Source organism: Nuphar pumila, chromosome 10, assembly GCF_984573655.1.
Source record: "Nuphar pumila chromosome 10, dmNupPumi1.hap1.1, whole genome shotgun sequence".
Classification (NCBI taxonomy): Eukaryota; Viridiplantae; Streptophyta; class Magnoliopsida; order Nymphaeales; family Nymphaeaceae; genus Nuphar; species Nuphar pumila.
Genome location: NC_143258.1, coordinates 84,812,030 through 84,832,480, shown reverse-complemented (window position 1 = coordinate 84,832,480; position 20,451 = coordinate 84,812,030). Strand labels below are relative to the sequence as shown.

At 37.2% G+C, this 20,451-nt stretch overlaps 1 protein-coding gene across 1 annotated transcript; it reads left to right on the top strand.

Annotated features, from left to right (window-relative positions):
* The first annotated feature begins 18,338 nt into the window (after positions 1-18,338).
* Positions 18,339-19,960, top strand: LOC149827139 (putative LRR receptor-like serine/threonine-protein kinase At4g29180). The gene is made up of 2 exons (XM_090018446.1): positions 18,339-18,426; positions 19,422-19,960. The coding sequence occupies exons 1-2, from the start codon at positions 18,339-18,341 to the stop codon at positions 19,958-19,960; spliced, it is 627 nt and encodes a 208-aa protein (XP_089874572.1).
* Positions 19,961-20,451: the final 491 nt, after the last annotated feature.

Sequence of the window (20,451 nt, the reverse complement as noted above, 5' to 3'; positions counted from 1 at the left end):
AATAAAATTATAGATTTTTAATATTTAATGTCAACATGAAATTTAAATTACATGTTAATTGACCATTTGAGTAGATTTTGAGAATTTGTTAGATACGAAGTTAAAATAGACTTGAATTTTGCTTAGAAATTAAAGATAGTTTAATTAATATTTAAAATAAATTTCAAAATTAGAAATTTATTTTGAATCAGATTTTGATTTTTAATCAGATTTATAATCTGGATTTAAGTTGGGTTTAATTTATAGCTAATTTTGGGGTTTATTGCAAATTGAATTTTGAGTTTTAATTTAGTTCGAATTTGACTTAATCATTAATTTGAATCTTATTTGAATTTGAAGTTGAATGTAATACCTGCATTTTTTAATGATTAATATTTTAAATTAAGTAAAATTTAAAAATTTAATTAATGCTAACTTGAGATTTGATTTACTTATTAAAAATAATCAAAATTTAATCAAGGGATAAAATCGGATTTAAGTTCAATGCTAACTTGATATTTGATTTACTTAGATTATATTTGAAATTTATTTCATTTCAAGCAAATTTGCATTAAGAATTTAATTTAATATAAGTTAAATTTAAAGTAAATTTGGATTTTAGTTGGATATGGATTTAAATTAGAATTTCTTAATTGGGTTTGGATCCTAATTGAATTTGAAATTCAAAAGAAGAAACTACATTAATGGAATGAAAGTTAGCACTTAACTACAATCTATATGATTGTAGGAGTCCAATGGGTTGGACATTTTCCCTATGTGGGTCCACCCAAATTGACTTCTTGCATTACCAAAAATGATAAAGAAATATAGAAAAAAATGGATTTATAAACTTTTCTTTAACAAAAACCGAAGTCAAAGAAGTTAAAAATTTTCAATTTGAAGTTTAGGAAAGGAAGGGCCTTAGGTGAAAAACTTAAAGATATTCCAAGTTTTGTTCAATATTCAAAAGGTGACGTCCCACCCCAGTGAGCGTCGGCTGGAACCTCTTTAAGAGGCCAGCCACAAAATAATAATAATATAATAAGAATAAGATTATATATAGTAACCAAGTATTTTATAAGGTATAAAATTTATGACCAGGTAGAAGTATATAAGATTTAAATAAAACACCAAAACAAAGGAGTTTTGGAAGGATTGAGCTGGAAAAAATTTAAGGAAAAAGAAACTTTAAAATCTTGTTTTTAAAAAACTTTATAAAAGGAAGAAGGGGTTCACGCCCCCCTATTTGATTTTTTTTCCCTCTCTCCCGTATTCTTCTATTTTTCCTCTTTTTTTTTTCTCTCTTTTCTCATTTCCATCCTCTGTTCCTCCACACGGCTTCTCTTTGGAGAATCGGTTCCTAAGAGGACGTCTGGGTCGAAAGTACATCACGGTGTTTGTGATTTTCAGTTTCATCATATTCAAGGTACGGTGTTCTAACCCAATACCCGATACCCGTAGGCTAAGATTTGTATGCGTGAGCATACTCCGAGTGCGTACTGATTTGAACCTGTATATCGATCACTCGAAGTATACAAATCAGACTCATTAAAAACTGAACCCAAATCCGTCCCTGGTGGTACCAAGACTGATCAAGGACTGTTTTCCTTTCAAAAAAAAAAAGGACAAAAGGGGCTTTATGTGATGCGTGAATCCCTGGGTCAGATCTGTTTATGTATCAACCTACACCGAGCTTTTAAAATAGGTCAGACCAGTCTCCATTGGGACTGGGTCTGATCGGCAGGTTTATGTATGACAAAAAAAATTGTGAGGTAATGTGATGATGCACTTGCATTCTGTATGTAAGTGAGATGATGGTCATCCATTGCGTCATTGTTGACTTGTAATGAGCAATATTTGCCATTTGAAGTAGTAAATACTTTTGCTCTTGTTTCTTTGAAATGAGTGGCTAGAACCTTTAAGATGTGTTTGCGCGAGAACTGTTTTCTTTCATCACAGCGGAAGACATATTGCAGGAAGTAGCAGTATTCCTCATTATAAATACAACTAATTTTGAACGGAAAGTTAAATCTTTATTCATATTGTGAAGTTAGTATCTTGTTCCATGTCCAGTTAATGTTACTTCAATGTGTAAATTAACATCTGAGTTCTGTTTCTTCTCTTGGAATCTTTATACCCTGTGAAAGGGTGCTATTTTCCATGTGAAAGCTGATAGCTGTGCACGATAGGAAATGGTGTCTGTTGTGGAGCATTTGAATTGACAAGGATGCAACACACATAATCGACATCCAGTTTGGATCTGTGAAATAAGGGGTGCATTGAGCATTAGATTCTTTAGGCCAATAAAATAAAATACACGTTGAACCAGTGGGTCTGACCTGTTATGGATCATACCTAAGTCCAGATCCTAGAGTTGGATCAGATCAGTCCTCAGATGGGACTGGGTCTGTCCACACTCTAGCAACTGTTCTAAAAAAAAATTATAACAGACCAACCCTGTCATGGGCTAGGCCTGTTAAGCTTGAAAAGAAATGTGTGGACCTTTCGAGTCTGATTCGATTACGGATCAAACCTGTGCCCAGGTCCAAAACATGGATCAGACCAGTCCCTATATGGAACTAGTTCTGTCCAGCATTATGACCAACATTTCAACAAAAAAAAAGTATATATAATAATAAGTCATTAGAAAGCAAAGACATGCTTAACTTTTTTTTTGTTTTGCCCCTCTTGGGTCCTTGTTTATGAGTTCTTAAAATAAGAGATGAACAAGTGTTGTTGAATCTGTTCTATAATATTTTTTGGCAAACTGTGTCAAAAATCTAAAAAAAAAAAATAGCAAAAAGGACAAACATAGATCATCATATTAGTTTTTCAATGCCATCAAAATCACCTTGATTTAATGAGTAGATAGAGAGAAACATTTTCTAAAAGGTAAACTTTTCAAATATATTGCACCATATAACTAAAAGATATATTCGACTAATTTTTTTTGCGTGGATGAGGAGGTTCGCATATGTTTTATGTGAGGATGAGGAGATCTGCAAATATTTTATGCGTAAATGAGGAGGTCTGTATGTATTTTATGTGAAGATGAGGAGGTCTGCAAATATTTTATGCGAACTTTGTGAAATCTGCAAAAAAATCTTGTGATACCATTTAGTTAAAGGTTATGATACATCCGAAAAGTCTATCTTTTAGAAACTGTTCATTTTGATCTTGGTGACATTGAAAAGCTAATGTGTCGATATGTCTATTCTCTTTTATTATTATTTTGAATTTTTGACGTACATAGCTAAAAAAATCGCATATCTCAAGAGGTAGGCACATGATGGTTAAAGTAATCATTTTAAAACTTAATATTTAAGATTTTGAATATCCAAAAAATAACAAAAATTGTAAGATTTTTAAGAAATCATGTCAAATTAGCCGTACAATGTGACTATTTTCACTTGTTTAGACACTATACCTTAACCTAATTCAATGCAGAAAATTGCCATCAACTTTTTTTTTAAAGGCAAGCCCCAACGTCCCACCACGTGCACTGACAGCTCCTACCAACCATGTGGAGGCCCTGTTGGTGCATATGAAAGTTGTCATAGCTTTTTTACCAAGTTTTTTCCCTCGTGTGGGTTTGCACCAAAAATTCTCAATCCCAAGAATTTCCTGCAATAGCTGTAGCACTGACTAGACTAGTATGTATAAACTTTTCTTTTGATGAGCGTTTGATCCGCGGATAAAATCTGACTTTTTTTCAGTGGTTTAACTTTTTTCCTCGTTTTTTGATAATCAACTCACAAAATGCAAGAATTTTTCGTGTTTATTACGCACACGGGCCATTGCTGAAAGGGGGTAAGAAACCACCCAGGGTTTTCCTCGCTTGACGATGGTTTCTCGTCATTAGCAACAAAAAAAGCTCGCCATCAAGCTCCTAAAAGTGCCTGCTCTTTCTTTTTCCATTAAAGGTAGGGGTGTCAACGGGTCAGGTTTATCCGGACCCGACCCAGACCAAACCCTATAGTATCCGGTTATGGTGATAAATAATAAGACCCGATTAAGACCTGGGTCCGGACCTGAAAGTCTAATTAATACATGGACCTGGGTATAATTTGTGAAATTTTATACCAGACCTAGACCCAACCCGAGTTCCAATTAAGATTTGTAATTTTTTAATTTAAAAATGATAAAAAATATTATTTTACCAGGTATGGTCAGGATATGATTCATGTAGTTCTTATGGGGTCCAAGTATGGTTTCTTCTTATTAGACCCAGGTTTGAACCTGATACCATACCAGAAATACCTTTGAAAGCTATAAACAAACCTGTGTGCCAGCAGTGAGGTTTGATCGGGTGCCTTCATCTTAGCACCCTCACAAGCACCCGGCTGGCCACACGGGCGACCCCGCAGTGGTAGCTTGATGGCGAGTTTTGACCCTACACATTCTTATGGACATTAATTTTGGTTATTTTCACCAAGAGAAGCCAAACGCATGTTCTGTGGACCATATGAAAATGTTGGACTCAGAAAAGGAGGTGGATTTTATCGTGAAAATGCTGGTAGGAAAAAATCTTGTGAAATTTTGAAAATTCTTAATTATATAACTATACATATAAACATATTAAATATATGCATGTCCAAATAAAAATATTAATGATATAAAGATCTCGTAAAAGTAAGGCGAGAAACAAATGAGCCGGATCCAGGATGGAGATTTTGCAAATTTTGGCTGTTTTTGATCGAACCGGATCTGCCTCCCCATGTTTTTAGTTGTTCCTAACCATTTGCATCCCTAAAAGCAAGATATTTTTAAAATAAATGACATTTTAAAATGTTAATTTTTTAATAATATCTGCCTTCGATGATACGGCTGTAGACCTACATGATGTGTCCGGGCTAGGAATAATGGCCCCTTTGATAAAGAGAGTTGGGCTTGGGTTTTTGTAAATGTTGTTTAAATAATGGGTTTAGGTTGATGGATCAGATATTTGAGATCCAGATCTATATTATTAAGTTAGAGTTCTGAACCATTTGTTCAGTTTTGGGGGCATTTTAGTTGGCACCGTTGCTTTGTAAGATGACTCTCTCTCTCTCTCTCTCTCAAGAAAAGCCTGTCAACACAGCCTAATTGATCGGTTCCCATGAATTGCACATGGGTTGAACTCGACCAATATCACCCGAAAATCACAATATGTTAAAAAAGGAAAAAAAATATTGGTTACTAATGAACGCAAGGAGCTAAAGAGTAAAAATCACCGGTTTTTTCAAAATTTTCAATTTTTGTAAATCAATTGTTACAGACGTACTCTACATGGATTGTTTAGTAGACAACTTGTTTTGAATCTTGTGTGATTATGATAAGTAATTAGGTTTTTAAAGGAGTTCAAAAATTAACCACTTACTATGTGCCAAAATTTCTTAACTCAAAAAATCATGTTGACAAGAGAAAAACATAAGCTTAGTGGGGCGGTGTCTTAGCGACTAGACGGATAGTCAAGGTTTGATTGCCATGGGCATCACCCCTCCACAAGCCAACACCGGCTCAGAGGCAAGGCTCTTAGCCTCAAGAGTTTTACGTTATCAGCATGACGACTATAGGTATGGCAGGTTGGGGCCAACGTGACTTCATGCCGGGTGTGATTTCTTCGGGTTATAAAAAAAGGCTAGACTCTTAGCAAACAAACCATGTTGGGTTAGATTGAGTCTATATTGTTGGATTTTGGATCAGATTGGATCCATCCTGGATGTAATCATATTGATATGGGCACATCAAAAGACATACATGGGAGGCTCTTGGGTTTTGGGGGTTACATGCCTCATAACTATCCATGTATGCTCATTATGGACCTCCACTTGTGCCCATTATGGACATCTACCAGATCTCCCTATAAATAGGACTCGTAGTAGTGTGATGAGTGTCATCTACATATTGTTGGTCTCTCTCACTGTTTTTGGGTTTAAAGAGTCCTGCTCACCTCTCGACATTCTGACCAGAGGGCTGATTGAGGGCATCAATTAGATGAGGAGAACGTTGATCACCTGCATCAAACGAAGCATCATTCGGATCATCCATGGTCGCATCCAGTAAGTGGCTTTTATATGATCCATTTTATGATAGCATTGGGTTATGGACCCACCACGCTTCCACTATGCATGTATGGGGTGTGGGTGTGCTGACGTCCATGCGACGGTCGCCGAAAAAAGTTGAGCCATAGCTTGGCTCTCATCGTCGATGAACAACAACGGTTGGTTGTCTGAGGCCGGTTGATGCGAACAGTGGATGTGGCTGGCCCCAGTGGCAAGTATAGTTTGAGGGAATAGAGAACATCATGTATCCCTCTCGGAATCTTTCCACTGTTGTTGGCAGCAGAGGCCGACTGCAGTCAGCGAATGCCGCTCTTGGGAGAAGGCATAACCTTCTGTAAAAACAAAACTTGTTTCAGGGTGGGAGGGGTCAGGTTCCCACTGTAGCAACTATAGTGGATCTCGATTGGGTAGGGACCCAATCCGAACCCAGAACTGTTTTCATAGTGCCAGGTGGATCAGGTTTGCGGCTGTCCCTGGAGGACCCGATCTCGACTCGAAAACCCATTTGCGGTTTTTTGAGTGTATCAAGTTTTCACTCGATCCAGGGCCTAAAAACCTATTAGAGGGTTTTCAGGTGGATCGAGTTTTTCACCCGACCCAAATGGATCTGATCCAGACCCAAACCAATTGGCAAGACCAGGTGGATCACATATGCACTCGACCCGGAGGGATTCGATTCAGGCCTGGTGGGTTTATGGGTGGATTGGGTTTGCACTTAATCGAGGGCCTGAAAACTCATTACCTTAATGGGTTTTTGGGTGGATCAGGTTTTTTATCCAACCCAGATGGACTCGATCCAGATCGGAACCCATTAGCGGGATCGGGTCTGCACTTGACCCGGAGGGACCCGATCTGAACCCGGACCCAGTAGGTGGGTGCTAGGTAGATCGGTTCAGAATTTTGACCTGGGGGACCTGTTTCAGACCCGGAGACCTAGACCCAGTCCCATTATGGGATTCCATGTAGATCGAGTCCATGCTTGACCAGGTCGAACCCGGACCCAGTATTTGGTTTTTGGGTGGATCGGGTTTGAGACCAACCAATTGAGACCCGGTCTGACCCATTATTGTATCAGGGTGGAGCAGGTCAGTCACCATGGGTCGGAGCAAGTCCAGAACTGGACCCATCCAAGACAAAACTGGTTCTCGAACTGATACGGTCCTTAAGGGACTGATTCACGGGTTTTGAAAATTGGTTATGGGTCCTCGACAAGGGCAGGGGCCAAATCCAAACCCAAAACTGTTTTTGTGATTCAAAGTGGATCGGGTCTGCACCCATCTCGGTGGGACTCTATCCAGGTTTGTGGGTTTTCAGGTTAATCGAGTCTACACTCGACCCAGACCTGAAAATCCATTAGAGGGTTTTTGGGTGCATCGAGTTTTTCACTTAACTCGGATGGATCGGATCCATAATCAGACCCATTGGCAAGATTGGGTGAATCGAGTGTGTTTCGGGTGAATCGAGGGTCTCTAGCCAGTCTGGGGCATGGAAACCTGAATCGGGTTTTTCACCCGACCCAGATGGACTCGATCTGGATCCGAACCCATTGGTGGGACCGAGTGGAGCGGGTCTGCACCTAACCTGGAGGGATCCGATCCGAACTCAAACACAATAGGTGTGTCCCAGGTGGATCAATTCAGAATCCTGACATGAAGGACCCAATCCAGACCTAGACCCATTACAAGATTTCGGGTGGATCAGGTCCACACTCAACTAGGTCAGACCTGGTCCTGAAACATGGAATCAATATTTGGTTTTTGGGGGGACCGGGTCTCAGACCAACCCATTGAGACCCGATCTGACACATTATTGTTTTAGGGTGAACCAAGTCAGTAACCATGGGTCAAAGTAGGTCCAGAACTAGACCCATCGATGACAAAATTAGTTTTAGAACCGATATAGTTCGTCAAGGACTGATTTAGGGGTTTTGGAAACCAGTTCTAGGGTTTTCAAAACCTGTTCAGCCTTTCTGAAACCGATACAAGGGTTCCTGAGACTGGTTCAATGGTTTTTTGGACCGATTAAGGGTCTTTAAAGACTCATTTAGGCCATTTTAAGACCCCAATTCTGGATATAACTCCTAAATGCATGTTTTTATCATTAATCTCATACTTTTTTATGACTTTAACATGATATAAGGTGTGTTTTATATTGTTTTGTGTTATCAATGATTAATTAAACATGTGATTATGAATGTATACACCATTTTTGTATTATGACATATTTTATATATACGTAAGGTAATAGCTCTCGATCAACTCACTCTTAGAATCACCAAAGTAATATAAGTTGTGTTGATTGAGGGTTTTTTGGACAGTGTTGAGATTGAAATTTGATATTGTGATTATGTATGATTTTATGAAACAATGATTCTACCCAAAGATAAGTCATTATGTTCTAAATTCATACAGGGTTTAATAATAGGTGTGTACACCAGCCTATAAAGCATGATTGTACCCAAATACAATATTGAATTGCCTCTGGTTACATGATCTTCTAGTTTCACCAATTGAAGTTAATTCTTTGAGAATTGAAGAGGCGAAGCAATTCTAAGTATTATTGTTTTCGCCAAAGTAGAATGATAATGACTCTATTATGCTTGCCTTAGAAAATATGAATGATAAATGATCTCATATTTACCTTTTTTGTATGAATCTCATATACGGTGATTAACCCACTCTTAAAGAGAATAACACAACAGATTAAATGGTTGTCTATGAGAACTACGAGCACTCAAAAGGTTATCTATAAGAAACGAGAGTGCTCAAATAGTCTTAGCATGTTGCTTTTGCAATCACGAGTGATTAAGAATATTAAAGACATTATCTCTCTCTGCAGAACAGTGAAGTAATTTTTGATAGTTATTAAGAATTTTTTAATTTCTTTAAACGAGATTTCATCTCAGGTCATGGATAAAAAACTTCATTTTGGATTTTGATATCACATTCTCTATTGAGAGGTCACTGAAGATCTTTTGTGATAATGAAGTTGTTGTTCTTTACTTTGTTATTAAAGAAAGAACTGAAAATCATTTAGTGTGTATTGATACAATTGGTACAAAGAAAATAATTATGGATCTTCTTACTAAAGGGCTAGCATCAGGATTGTATTCTTAACATGTAATGCAGATGTGTCTATTTGATTCATTTGTATTGTGGGATGACGGTGTTACCACGTATGATACCCACCAAAAATAAAATTTCAACATGAAGGCCGTTGTTCTATGGACAATCAGTGACTTCCCTGCATATGGTATGCTATCTGGTTGGAGCACACATGGGAGGTTGGCATGTCCGTACTGCATGAAGGATTCCAAAGCTTTTAGATTGAGACATGGAAGGAAACCTTGCTGGTTTGAGTGCCATCGTCGATTTCTACCCAGTGACCATCCATTTCGACGACAAAAGAATACATTTAAAGCAGGCACAACTGAAACGGAAGGTCCATCCTCAAGATTGTCCGGTATAGAGATTCTAAGAAGATTGCGATACTTTCCAGATGTATTAACAGATGCCCGCAGTCCTACACCCTTTCGTAGATTTGGGAAGAATCACAATTGGACGAAGAAATATATTTTTTGGGAACTACCGTATTGGCCGATCGACCCTATTGATACGACATAATTAGGATGTGATGCATGTGGAGAAAAATGTGTTTGATAATTTGTTCAATACAGTAATGAATGTTAAATGAAAAATGAAGGATAATCCAAAGGGCCATATGGATTTAAAATTAATATGTAAAAGACTAGAATTAGAACTCAAATAGTATAATGGCAAAGTACGTGTTCAGACCTGATCAAATAAAACATGTATGTCAATGGTTGAGACAATTGAGATTTCCAGATGGATATGTCTCTAACATTGCTCGGGCTGTGAAGATTGACGATTGACAGTTATATGGGTTGAAGAGCCATGATTGTCATATCTTTATGCAACGATTAATACCCCTAGCATTCCATGATATGTTAGACAAACCTATATGGGGGGTACTGTCTGAGTTGAGCGATTTTTTCATAATATTGTGCACATCGGAGGTTGTAGTATCAGATGTAAAGAATCTCAAGGACTCTGTCGTCACCACTATTTGTCTGCTAGAAAAGATATTTCCGCCAACATTTTTCGATGTTATGAAACATTTGATCATACATCTGCCATATGAACTAAGGGTTGGTGGCCCTGTGCAATATCAATGGATGTACCCATTTGAAAGGTATATGTTTTTTTATATTTGTCATTTTAATGACAGATATTTAAAATTTGAAATGTATATTTTTGCCAGATGCATGTTCGACCTCAAAAAAAAGGTTCGTAATAAAGCAAGAGTAGAAGGCTTTATTTATGAGGCGTACACTTTAGAAGAGATTTCAAAATTTTCATCTATGTACTTCGAACCTCATATTCCAACACGTTACACATGCTCGCCCCATAACGATGATGGAGAACAAGTAACTGTAGCTGACAAGCTGTCGATATTTCAACCACTTGGGCATGCATTTGGTAGTTGTCGATCAAGGCTATTGACAGATCGAGAGCAAGACACAACACACATCTATATTCTTTTTAATTGCTCAGCGATCGACCCATACATCAAGTAAGTATATGTAGATGCAACGCAATTATAAATCCTTTTATGTTCTATATGTGGATACATGGCTCGGTAATATAATTATTTGTGGTTTGCAGACTATTTGATCTGGAGTTGCAAAGAAAAGTTTCACATCTCACTGATGCAGAAGTACAAAAAGAACATGAAAATAAGTTTGTTGAGTGATTCAAACAGTTGGTAAAGAAGCTAACATAATTTTTGTACTTATAAACAACACTGAGTTACTTAATTGATCGTGATCACAATCATTGTTTATGTTTGTGCGTAGGTCCGCCATGGTGATGTTAAAGATCAAGGAATATGTGATTTAGAAAATGGTTCGACCAAAGTTGTGCAATGCTACAATGGGTACATCGTAAATGGTTATCGATTCCATACAAAAGATTACGGCATAAACAAATCAGTGATAAATAGTGGTGTGTGTGTGTCAAGGATAGCAGCTATGGTGAAAATGAACATGATTACTACAGTGTTATAGAGGAAATAATGGACTTGACTTACTTAGGCATAAATAACAGGGTAACTTTATTCAAGTGTCATTGATTTGATCCAACTGCAACAAGACTCGACAAAGCTTCAGGCATTGTGGAGGTGAATCATAAATCCATGTTTGAAACATATGAACCATTCATATTAGCTTCGCATGCTCAACAAATTTATTATACTTCATATCCGAGTACAAAAAAGTCAGATAGACATGAATGGTGGGCAGTTTGCAAGGTGAAGTCCAAACTATACCCTGAGTATGATCAGTTACAGGAAGATGAGTTAGTTGAAGACAGCGATTACTATCAATCAGATGATGTCTATGACTTCGCTTATGGTCACGATGTTGTGCATGATATGCATGTCATATCTCCATTGGCCGATGAAACATTCATAGAAGAATGTGATCCAAATGATGTACCAAGTGGATGGGCAAACAATAAAGAAGAAGAAAAAGAAGAAGAAGAAAGTCAAACTAGTGACGAGAAAGAATTCTCAAGCTAGTGAGCAAAATCTTGTACTACAAACCTCTATTTAAATGCATTGCAATACTTGATATGAATGATTTGAATTATTTGAATGTATTGTAATACTTGATGCGAATGCATGAGTTGTATTGCAACACTTGATGTGAATGATTAAAAATTTTATTTGAATGTATTGTAATACTTGATACAAATTATTTGAATGCATTGTAATACTTGATGTGAATGATTTGAATTATTTGAATGTATTATAATACTTGATACAAATGATTCGAATGCATTGCAATACTTGATGTGAATGATTTAAATTATTTGATTGTATTGTAATTTATGCAACGAATGTTTTGAATTATTGCAATGCTTGATGTGAATGACTTGAATGCATTGCAGTACTTGATATGAATGATTTGAATATATTATAATACTTGTTGCGAATCATTTGAATATATTGCAATACTTGATGCGAATGATTTGAATTATTGTAATACTTGATGCAAATGACTTGAATGTATTGTAATACTTAATGTGAATTATTTGAATATATTGTATGACATATGTTATTTGTTAGAATATGGTTCGTGGAGGTTACAGTGGTCGCTCATCCAGTAGTAGCCAGACCCAACCTTCATCTTCACGGGCTCCTGTGACAGGTATATCATTTAACTAATTGGATGTTTGATTAGTTCAAATGCGCATTCTGAGAATTTCTAACGTATTTTTTTATAGATGATGTTTTTCCTATACATGACTCACCTACACCAGTTGATCACACAAGTAAGGAGCCAACACAGGAAGCAGGGTCTTCTCAGTCTGGCACAAGAAGACTCATTCGAATAGTGTATATCGATAATCGACCGTAAGTATTTCATTTTCAATTATTACATATCTTATAAATATTTTATATTGATATTTATTGTGTAACAATTTATGTGCAACACGAGGTTTGAGCCACAAGAAGTAGTACGGGAGATTAGGAATTCACTTCTTCAACATCTATCAAGACTGGTTGCTCAATGGAAAGAGTATCCAAAGGAGGTGTTAGACAGATTGTGGTCCTCATTCACGGTATACAGTTGTTCATCATAGTTAATGTGTTTCATATTTAATTTTTTTAAGTAATGTCTACTAACTCTCTGAAAATATTTGTAGGCTTCGAATCGCTTTGCAACTACGATAGAAGAAAATGATGCAAGGAAGGTGTGGCAGAAGGTGACTGCCAATCAATTTGCAGACATGCTGCACACTATAAAGACTGCAACAAAAAAAGCATCTGGCGTAGTAGATGATCCACTACAGTGGAAGGGTCATGACCCTATTACTATCAGGAGAGACTACTGGGATGAAATGTGTGATAAGTGGGTGAGAGATGCATTTCAAAATTGCTCTACGAAGGCTGCACAAAATCGAGCGAAAATGCCCGAAGCCCATCTACACACAGGTGGATCTAAGACATTTGGGAGCCACCTGAAGAAAATGGTAACTCATCAATATATAATATTAATTTTATAAGTATTGTTGCAAACTTGTGTACTAAATCTTTTGTCCTTTAACTTCGCAGGAAGCAGAAAAAGGAGGCATTGTACCATATAAGGATGTGTTTGTTGAAACACATAAACAGAAGACCACAGGAGTCTTCGTATCAGAGAAGGCGAGAACGACAACGGTATATATTTATTCTATTAATAATCATTGCAATATGCAAGTTATCATAATGTTATCATTAATTATTAATGCATACTTTAAACATTATTTTGTAGGAGGCATATGAGCAACAGATGGTAGAGCGATATGGCGATGACGCTACTCATCATTCATTATTTGATCTTGCAGCATGGGTGACTGCATCAGGTGAACCCAAAAAAGGTTGTGTGTTCGGGTTTGGGAGTAATCTGAACACTTCATCAGTTATTGCTTCTTCCAGTTACGACTCACAGGCTACTTTCGCCGACATAAGCTCCAAGCAGCAGCCTATTCTTTCTGGTGATGATGTATGCCAGATCATTAAGGACACAATGCATGACTACTTCCGTGACACCGTCGCCCCCTTTCTCCGAAATGAGATCACCAGTATTGTGCTGAATAGAGGATCTTCGATTGTAGGTCCCTCTCAGGTATAATCATATATTCAATTTTTTGACTGCCTTAGCACACATATGAGCATGATAGAATCACATATATAACTTTTTGCCTGCCTTAGAGCACATATGAGCATGATAGAATCACATATAGAGTTTTTTTATTGCCTTAGAGCACATATGAGCATGTTATAATCACATATAAAGTTTTTTACTTGCCTTAGAGCACCTATGAGCATGATAGAATTACATATAAAGTTTTTTGACTGACTTAGAACACATATGAGCATGCTATAATCAAATATTCAGTTTTTTGACTGCCTAAGAACACATATGCGCATGTTTTAATCACATATTCAGTTTTTTAACTACCTTAAAACACATGTGAGCATGCCAAAATCACATATAGAGTTTTTTTACTGCCTTAGAACATATATCATTCATGATAGAATCACATATAAAGTTTTTTGCTTTAACTGCCTTAGAGCACATATGAACATGCTATAATCACATATTCAATTTTTTGACTGCCTTAGCACACATACGAGCATGATCGAATCACATATATAGCTTTTTGCCTGCCTTAAAGCACATTTGAGCATGGTAGAATCACATATAGAGTTTTTCTAGCTGCCTTAATTAGAACACATATGAGCACGCTATAATCACATATTCAATTTTTTGACTGCCTTAGCACACATATGAGCATGATAGAATCACATATAAAGTTTTTTTATTGCCTTAGAACACACATGAGCACATGATAGAATCACATATAGTGTGTAATTTATTTCATTATATTTTGTTTATCAATACTGACTGTTCTTTTCTTGTGTAGGCTGCTAGCGATAATCAGCGTAGCGGAGCTAAATGGACAGATAAAGGCAATGAACAAGAAGACGCACAAAATCTTGGCGATGATTAGAGAACTGTGTTGAAGAAGTTCTATTTTTTTATGTTTCCTAATTATAATTGTTGAATTGTAAATAATTAAACTTGTTAATTTTAAGGTGGAACGATTAATTGTTGTAGATTCCTTTTATATGGAATTTTTTAGTGTAGTTTTTTTTTATTTACAGGAAATATAAATTGTACCGTTCTCGGTTATTAATTTTCAAATAATTTTTTTTTATTTTTTTCGTATTTGCGACGGATTAGCGACAGAAACATCCGTCGGTATGTATATAAATCTAGCGACGTCTTAGCGACGGACATAAATCCGTCGCCAAGTCGAGGTCGCCGTTTAGTACCGACGGATTGGCGACGGAATACATCGCTCGTTAGTCTGTCGCAATTAGCGACGGACCTGACGACGAATTTATTCTGTCGCCAGTTAGCGTTAAAAAAATTGCGACGTAAGCATACCGTTGTCGTTAATCCGTCGTTACGCCTGTTAGCGATGGATTAGTGACGGAATGCGGTCGTCACTAATCTGCTGCTTTGTTGTGGTGGGATAGCATGTGAATCCACATAAAAATTAAATCAAGACAACACTAATAAACTTCAATGAAGTGTTTTTTCATGTCAATGGGTTAAGTGAGAGAACATTAGATTTTGGATTGGATCAGATCTAACCTGAATATGACCCATATTGACATGAACATATCAAGGGACATACATTGAAGAGACTCTTGGGTTTTGGGGTTACATGATAGTTATGAGACTATCCATGTATGCTCATTATGGACCTCCAACAGATCTTATAAATAAGAGACCAGTAGTGATGTGACGAGTCATCTACGTATTATCGGTCTCTTGGCCTTTTTCACCATTTTTAGGTTCAAAGGGACTTGTTCATCTCTCGACATTCTGGTTTAGACTTATTGAAATGTCGATTGGCTAAGGAGAATGCCAACCACCCGCATCAAATGAAGCATCGTTTGAATTGTTCATGGTTGCATCCCATAATGGCTGAATATTGTTTTATGTATCTCCTTTATTATTATCAATCAGTGATAGGGTTTCGATGTACTACGGGTCTGAATTACTACCAAGCCTCACTCTTACCTTGCCTGTCAGAAAAGATAAATAAAGTGTTTAGAAGTGAATATGAGTGGCAGCCAGCAAAGTGATTTAGATTCTTGAGGTCTGCATAATTCCATAGCCGTACATAAGGCCAGCTGCAGTCCTCATTAAAATATTTTGTTCTCTAATAATCCACACCCTATTATTCGGTTTGTCAATGGCAGTCTGTTTAAAATGATCTTGCCAATCTCATAAAGTTGATGATCCTTCTTTTTGCCCAAGTAGACATTAAATAAATGACAATATATGAAACTCTTGACATATACAATTAGCTTTCTCATAAGATGCATCCTAGAGGCCTCCCAAAGTAGTGGTCTTCTTTCTCCTTGACTTTCTGCTACCTTCTACAGTTCTCCAACATATTCTGTATCTCCAATTGATTCGTCATTCAAGTCAGTCTCCAGAGCCGGGATCATGTGCAATGTGATCGCGCAAGGAAAGCGCACTTCATTAAAAGTTGACGGATTCTTGACAACACGCTTTCCAACACGCGTCTAAGTTAAGCTGTAGGGCCCATAAGAGTTGATGGATTCTTGACACGTTTTCTGTGGCCCAGCAACATGTGTTGTTCAACAAGATTAATGACAATTTTCTTATTTTTTTTTCATGCAATTAGAACATGAAGCCTGTTCTTTTTTTTTTTTATAATCCAACAGAGAAATCCCTTCATCACAGACCACACATGGATGGCCTCCTGTTGATAAAACCCTCGATGTACCCTCCTGCCAGCCGGGATGCCACTTATGGGTTTTAAAATTGTGATGTTCGTCAACTTTGTTTTTTTTATAGGCAAGCTAGGGTTAGGCAGACCCCTGCCAGTTATACAACTATACCATTGGGTTTTGAACTTGCAACGTCCCAACACAATGTGAGGTGTACTAGCTGGTCCTACTAGACAAGCGGAGACCCCATTGTCCGTCAACTTGGTGACATTCACAAGTCATCCCCACCAGATGATCAGAGACCTTGTGGGCAACTTGAACCCTGTTCTTGATAATGCCTAATGATCAGTTCATACGGATTTGCAACAGCTTATTCTACCTTAATTATGGGTTTAACACGATCATAAGGAGAGTGATGCAACTTGTTGGTATTTCTGTATTTTATCATGGCCAGCCAAGTTTTTAACAAATTAATTAAGGTAATATTTGTATTTGTTGTTTCACTGAAATTTAGCAATAGCTGATACCCTATTGTTTCTCTTAGAAAAAATAGCTGATACCCACATAACATAACGGGGGCTATTTTGAGTTTGCACCTTTAAGGAATTTTTTAATGCACAAATTCCCCAGAAAACCTTGATATGCTAAGACCTTTGAGTTCTTTCTCGAGGCTTTTCCAGCTTACAGTCCAAATACTCCTGCGAGTAACCACAAATTACCCAGATTTTTTAAGTATTTAATTTATAAAAATATACTTTTGATATTTTAATATTAAAAAACATAGTTTGTTGAAAATATTATTAAAATAATAAAAAATGTCTGAACATGTTATGGCGTGTTGTGTGGTGTGTCTCGCGTTCGTGTCATGTGCCCCAGATACAGGACCATATATGTAGCATATCCATGTGACTTGAGTACTTGTGTGACACGGATTTTTCTATTTTTTTAGTTAATAAAAATTTACTTTTAATGTTTTAATATATATATAAGTGTATTTCTTATTAAAATATCATTAAAATTTTTTAAAATTATTAGAATAATATTCATATGTGTCAGAGTCAGTCGAGGTGTTTAACTCGTGTCACACACCCTCTAGAAGGCCTGTCACTGTGACAGCCAATTCGACAATGTCATGATGAGAAACCAATGACCGTATCAAACAAGGGGCGAGGTTTTCTTTCTCCGCACCAGCTTGCACTTGGTCCAAGTTTTTTTCATACAAAATAAAGAAACCACCCCAAAGTAGAGAGACCTGGTGGTGCTGGGACTCTGTCTGTCAACGTAGGGTTGCTTTGTTTGTCCAAAGTGCATCCACAAAAACAGTATCCAACATATAAATGTCAAACAATATCCAACGTATAATAATCAGCCTACGAACCTACCTACACATTTGAAAAAGAAAAGCCTGTCACGAAAAGAAGCTGGTTTGATGAGGGCACATAAAAACATTAATGCTCCACTGCCTGATACAGCACAAACGTGGGGACAGTCTGAAAGTAAGAAAATTGGAGGTATAGTGTAGATTTGACAGGGTGATAAAAACCCAACTGAAAGAATCATGACGTAAGTCATCTAACACCACCATTGCAATGCTTAGCTCATTCATGATCTTGTAATCCCTTCCTTCTCGGCTGTTTCCTAGCCAATAGGTTGGCAGACGCATTTTTCTATACCCTCATATAATGTTCATAGCATTGGATAACTAATTTCCCATCGAAGACTACCCTCTCTCCATGCGTGACCCATCTAGACTAAGTTGGCTCTTATATTCCTGCTGACAGTTATTCCCTTCAATCGGCATTGGCTTCTTTAAGAACACAGGTCTTCACTGCTTACTAGTAGAAATACTCTTGTATGCTGAAGACCTCTGTCATGAGCTACCATGGGCAACTGTAGGTGCTAAAGAGATCAGACCGCCATCTTGTAATTTTGTTTACCATTGCCGCCTCTTCTTTGTTCAAGTAATCCAAAAGGATGAACACCAATCACTTCATAAGGACATTTGGATTAAACCTCCTATTTGTCATGCTAGGAATTGCTGTCCTGGTCAGTGGACAAGAAGGTGAGCAACAACTCCTTTCAGTAGTATTTCTAACTTATCTTTTACATCACTTGCCTTGAATCTGATCACAACTATGCGACAAAAAGGTTCACCTCTCTCTCTCTCACACACACACACACAGACAGACAGAACAATAACCCACTTGGCTAGCCTCGGCTTGTATCTGAAGTCCTAATTGTTTTGACTTAGAGCTCCATATCACACTAAGATATCACTATTTTGATTTCTTGAACACATAATATGTAAAGAACATGCTAAGTCATCCACCTTGTTGTTTCCAATTCTCATGCTCTCCTTTCCTTCCTTGAGCCTAATGTAGCTAAAAGAACAAAAATATGTTGAGATAATCCGTCATTACTACTAAACAGAATCTTCAAATATCCTGAACAAGATCTCCATTAACGTATAATATTGTGCAGTTGCAGGAAATATAAAAAAAACACGTGAAGTACTCGTCAAAATAAGATTTGCCACGTACTCTGTTCGGTCATTGTGATATTCATCTGACATTTCCATCACCTTAAAACTAAAACGTCATAGCTTATATCACTCAGTTTAAAAGGCAATGCCACATTTATATTGTCACATGGTTGTATTTTTTTTTTGACATAAAAACCAAATCCATTAAGAGAAAACTAAAGTAGTACATCATTCATGTAGGTGATGAGGCATCATCCACAGTATGAAAAGCACAGAGTATACATTCTGCAAAAAGATAACAGAGCATGCAAAAACAGAAAATAAGTTCCAAGGTTGTAATCTATGTGATTTATTTAAAGGATCATCCCAGCAGGGGATGAATTTGAGCTTTAAATGGATAGGGCTTCATCCCAGAACCATTTGAATGATGGTATCTTGTAAGGCAAAGTATCCACGCGTGAAAGAAATCATGAGTAAAAGGATTTTAGCAATATAAATCTATAGATAATATGAAGGAGAACTAAAAGATCTGTCAAAAGATAGAGATATTAACAATGTGACCAAACTTTTTGCAGGATTCATCAATATTGACTGTGGACTGTCCAAAAATTCTAGCTCAACCAATGAGATTGGTCTGTTATATGTTCATGATGAGGAATACATAGAAACTGGTGTCAATAAGAAAGTTAGCTCTGCTTTTCTCAGCAACTCAACAATCTACAATACACTAAGAAGCTTTCCAGATTACAACAGAAACTGTTACAATTTGACACCAGTAATCAGTGGTAAAAGGTACTTGGTTCGAGCTTCCTTCTTGTACGGAAACTATGACGGGAAGAACATACTGCCAACATTTGATCTCTACATGAGTGTCGACCTTTGGTACACAGTCAAGCTCGATAACTCGTCTCACATTCTTTCAACTGAGATTACCACTGAAGCTACATCAACTTCCATGTACATATGCCTGGTAAAAACTACAGAAGGAATACCCTTCATATCAAGTTTGGAGCTTCGACGACTTAATGATGAAATATTTTCATTCGTCACACAATCTCTTTCCCTTGTAACTATCATGTGTGTTAGCGCAGCAGCAACTTCACAGATCAGGTGAGCAAAGTTTTTCCTTTCTAATAACTGTAACATTTTAGTTTAGGTGTACCATTGCACTAGATCTTTAACATCACACACCACGACAAAGCCGTGGATTAGCGACGACCACATTCCATCGCTATTCCGTCGTTATTCCGTCGCTAACAGGCTTAGCAACGGATTAGCGACGACTAGGCGATGGTATGCTTACGTTGCGAATTTTTCGCCGCTAACTGAAGAAGGAATAAATTCGTCGCTAGGTCCGTCGCTAATTGCAACGGAATAACGGGGGATATATTCCGTCGCCAATCCATCGGTACTAAACGGCGACCACGGCTTGGCGACGGATTTTCGTCCGTCGCTAGATTTATATGCATAGCGACGGATGGTTCTGTCGCAAACACAAAAAAAAAATAAAAAATTTTATTTGAAAATTAAATACCGAGAACGGTACAATTTATATTTCCTGTATAATTTATATTTCATGTAAATAAAAAACAAACCACAAAAAAA

Bases quoted from the DNA above. Each gene is read 5' to 3' on its own strand.
- LOC149827139 (XM_090018446.1), top strand. From the start codon at position 18,339: ATGAACACCAATCACTTCATAAGGACATTTGGATTAAACCTCCTATTT. The intron at 18,427-19,421 runs GTGAGCAACAAC...AACTTTTTGCAG, and splicing joins CCTGGTCAGTGGACAAGAAG to GATTCATCAATATTGACTGT.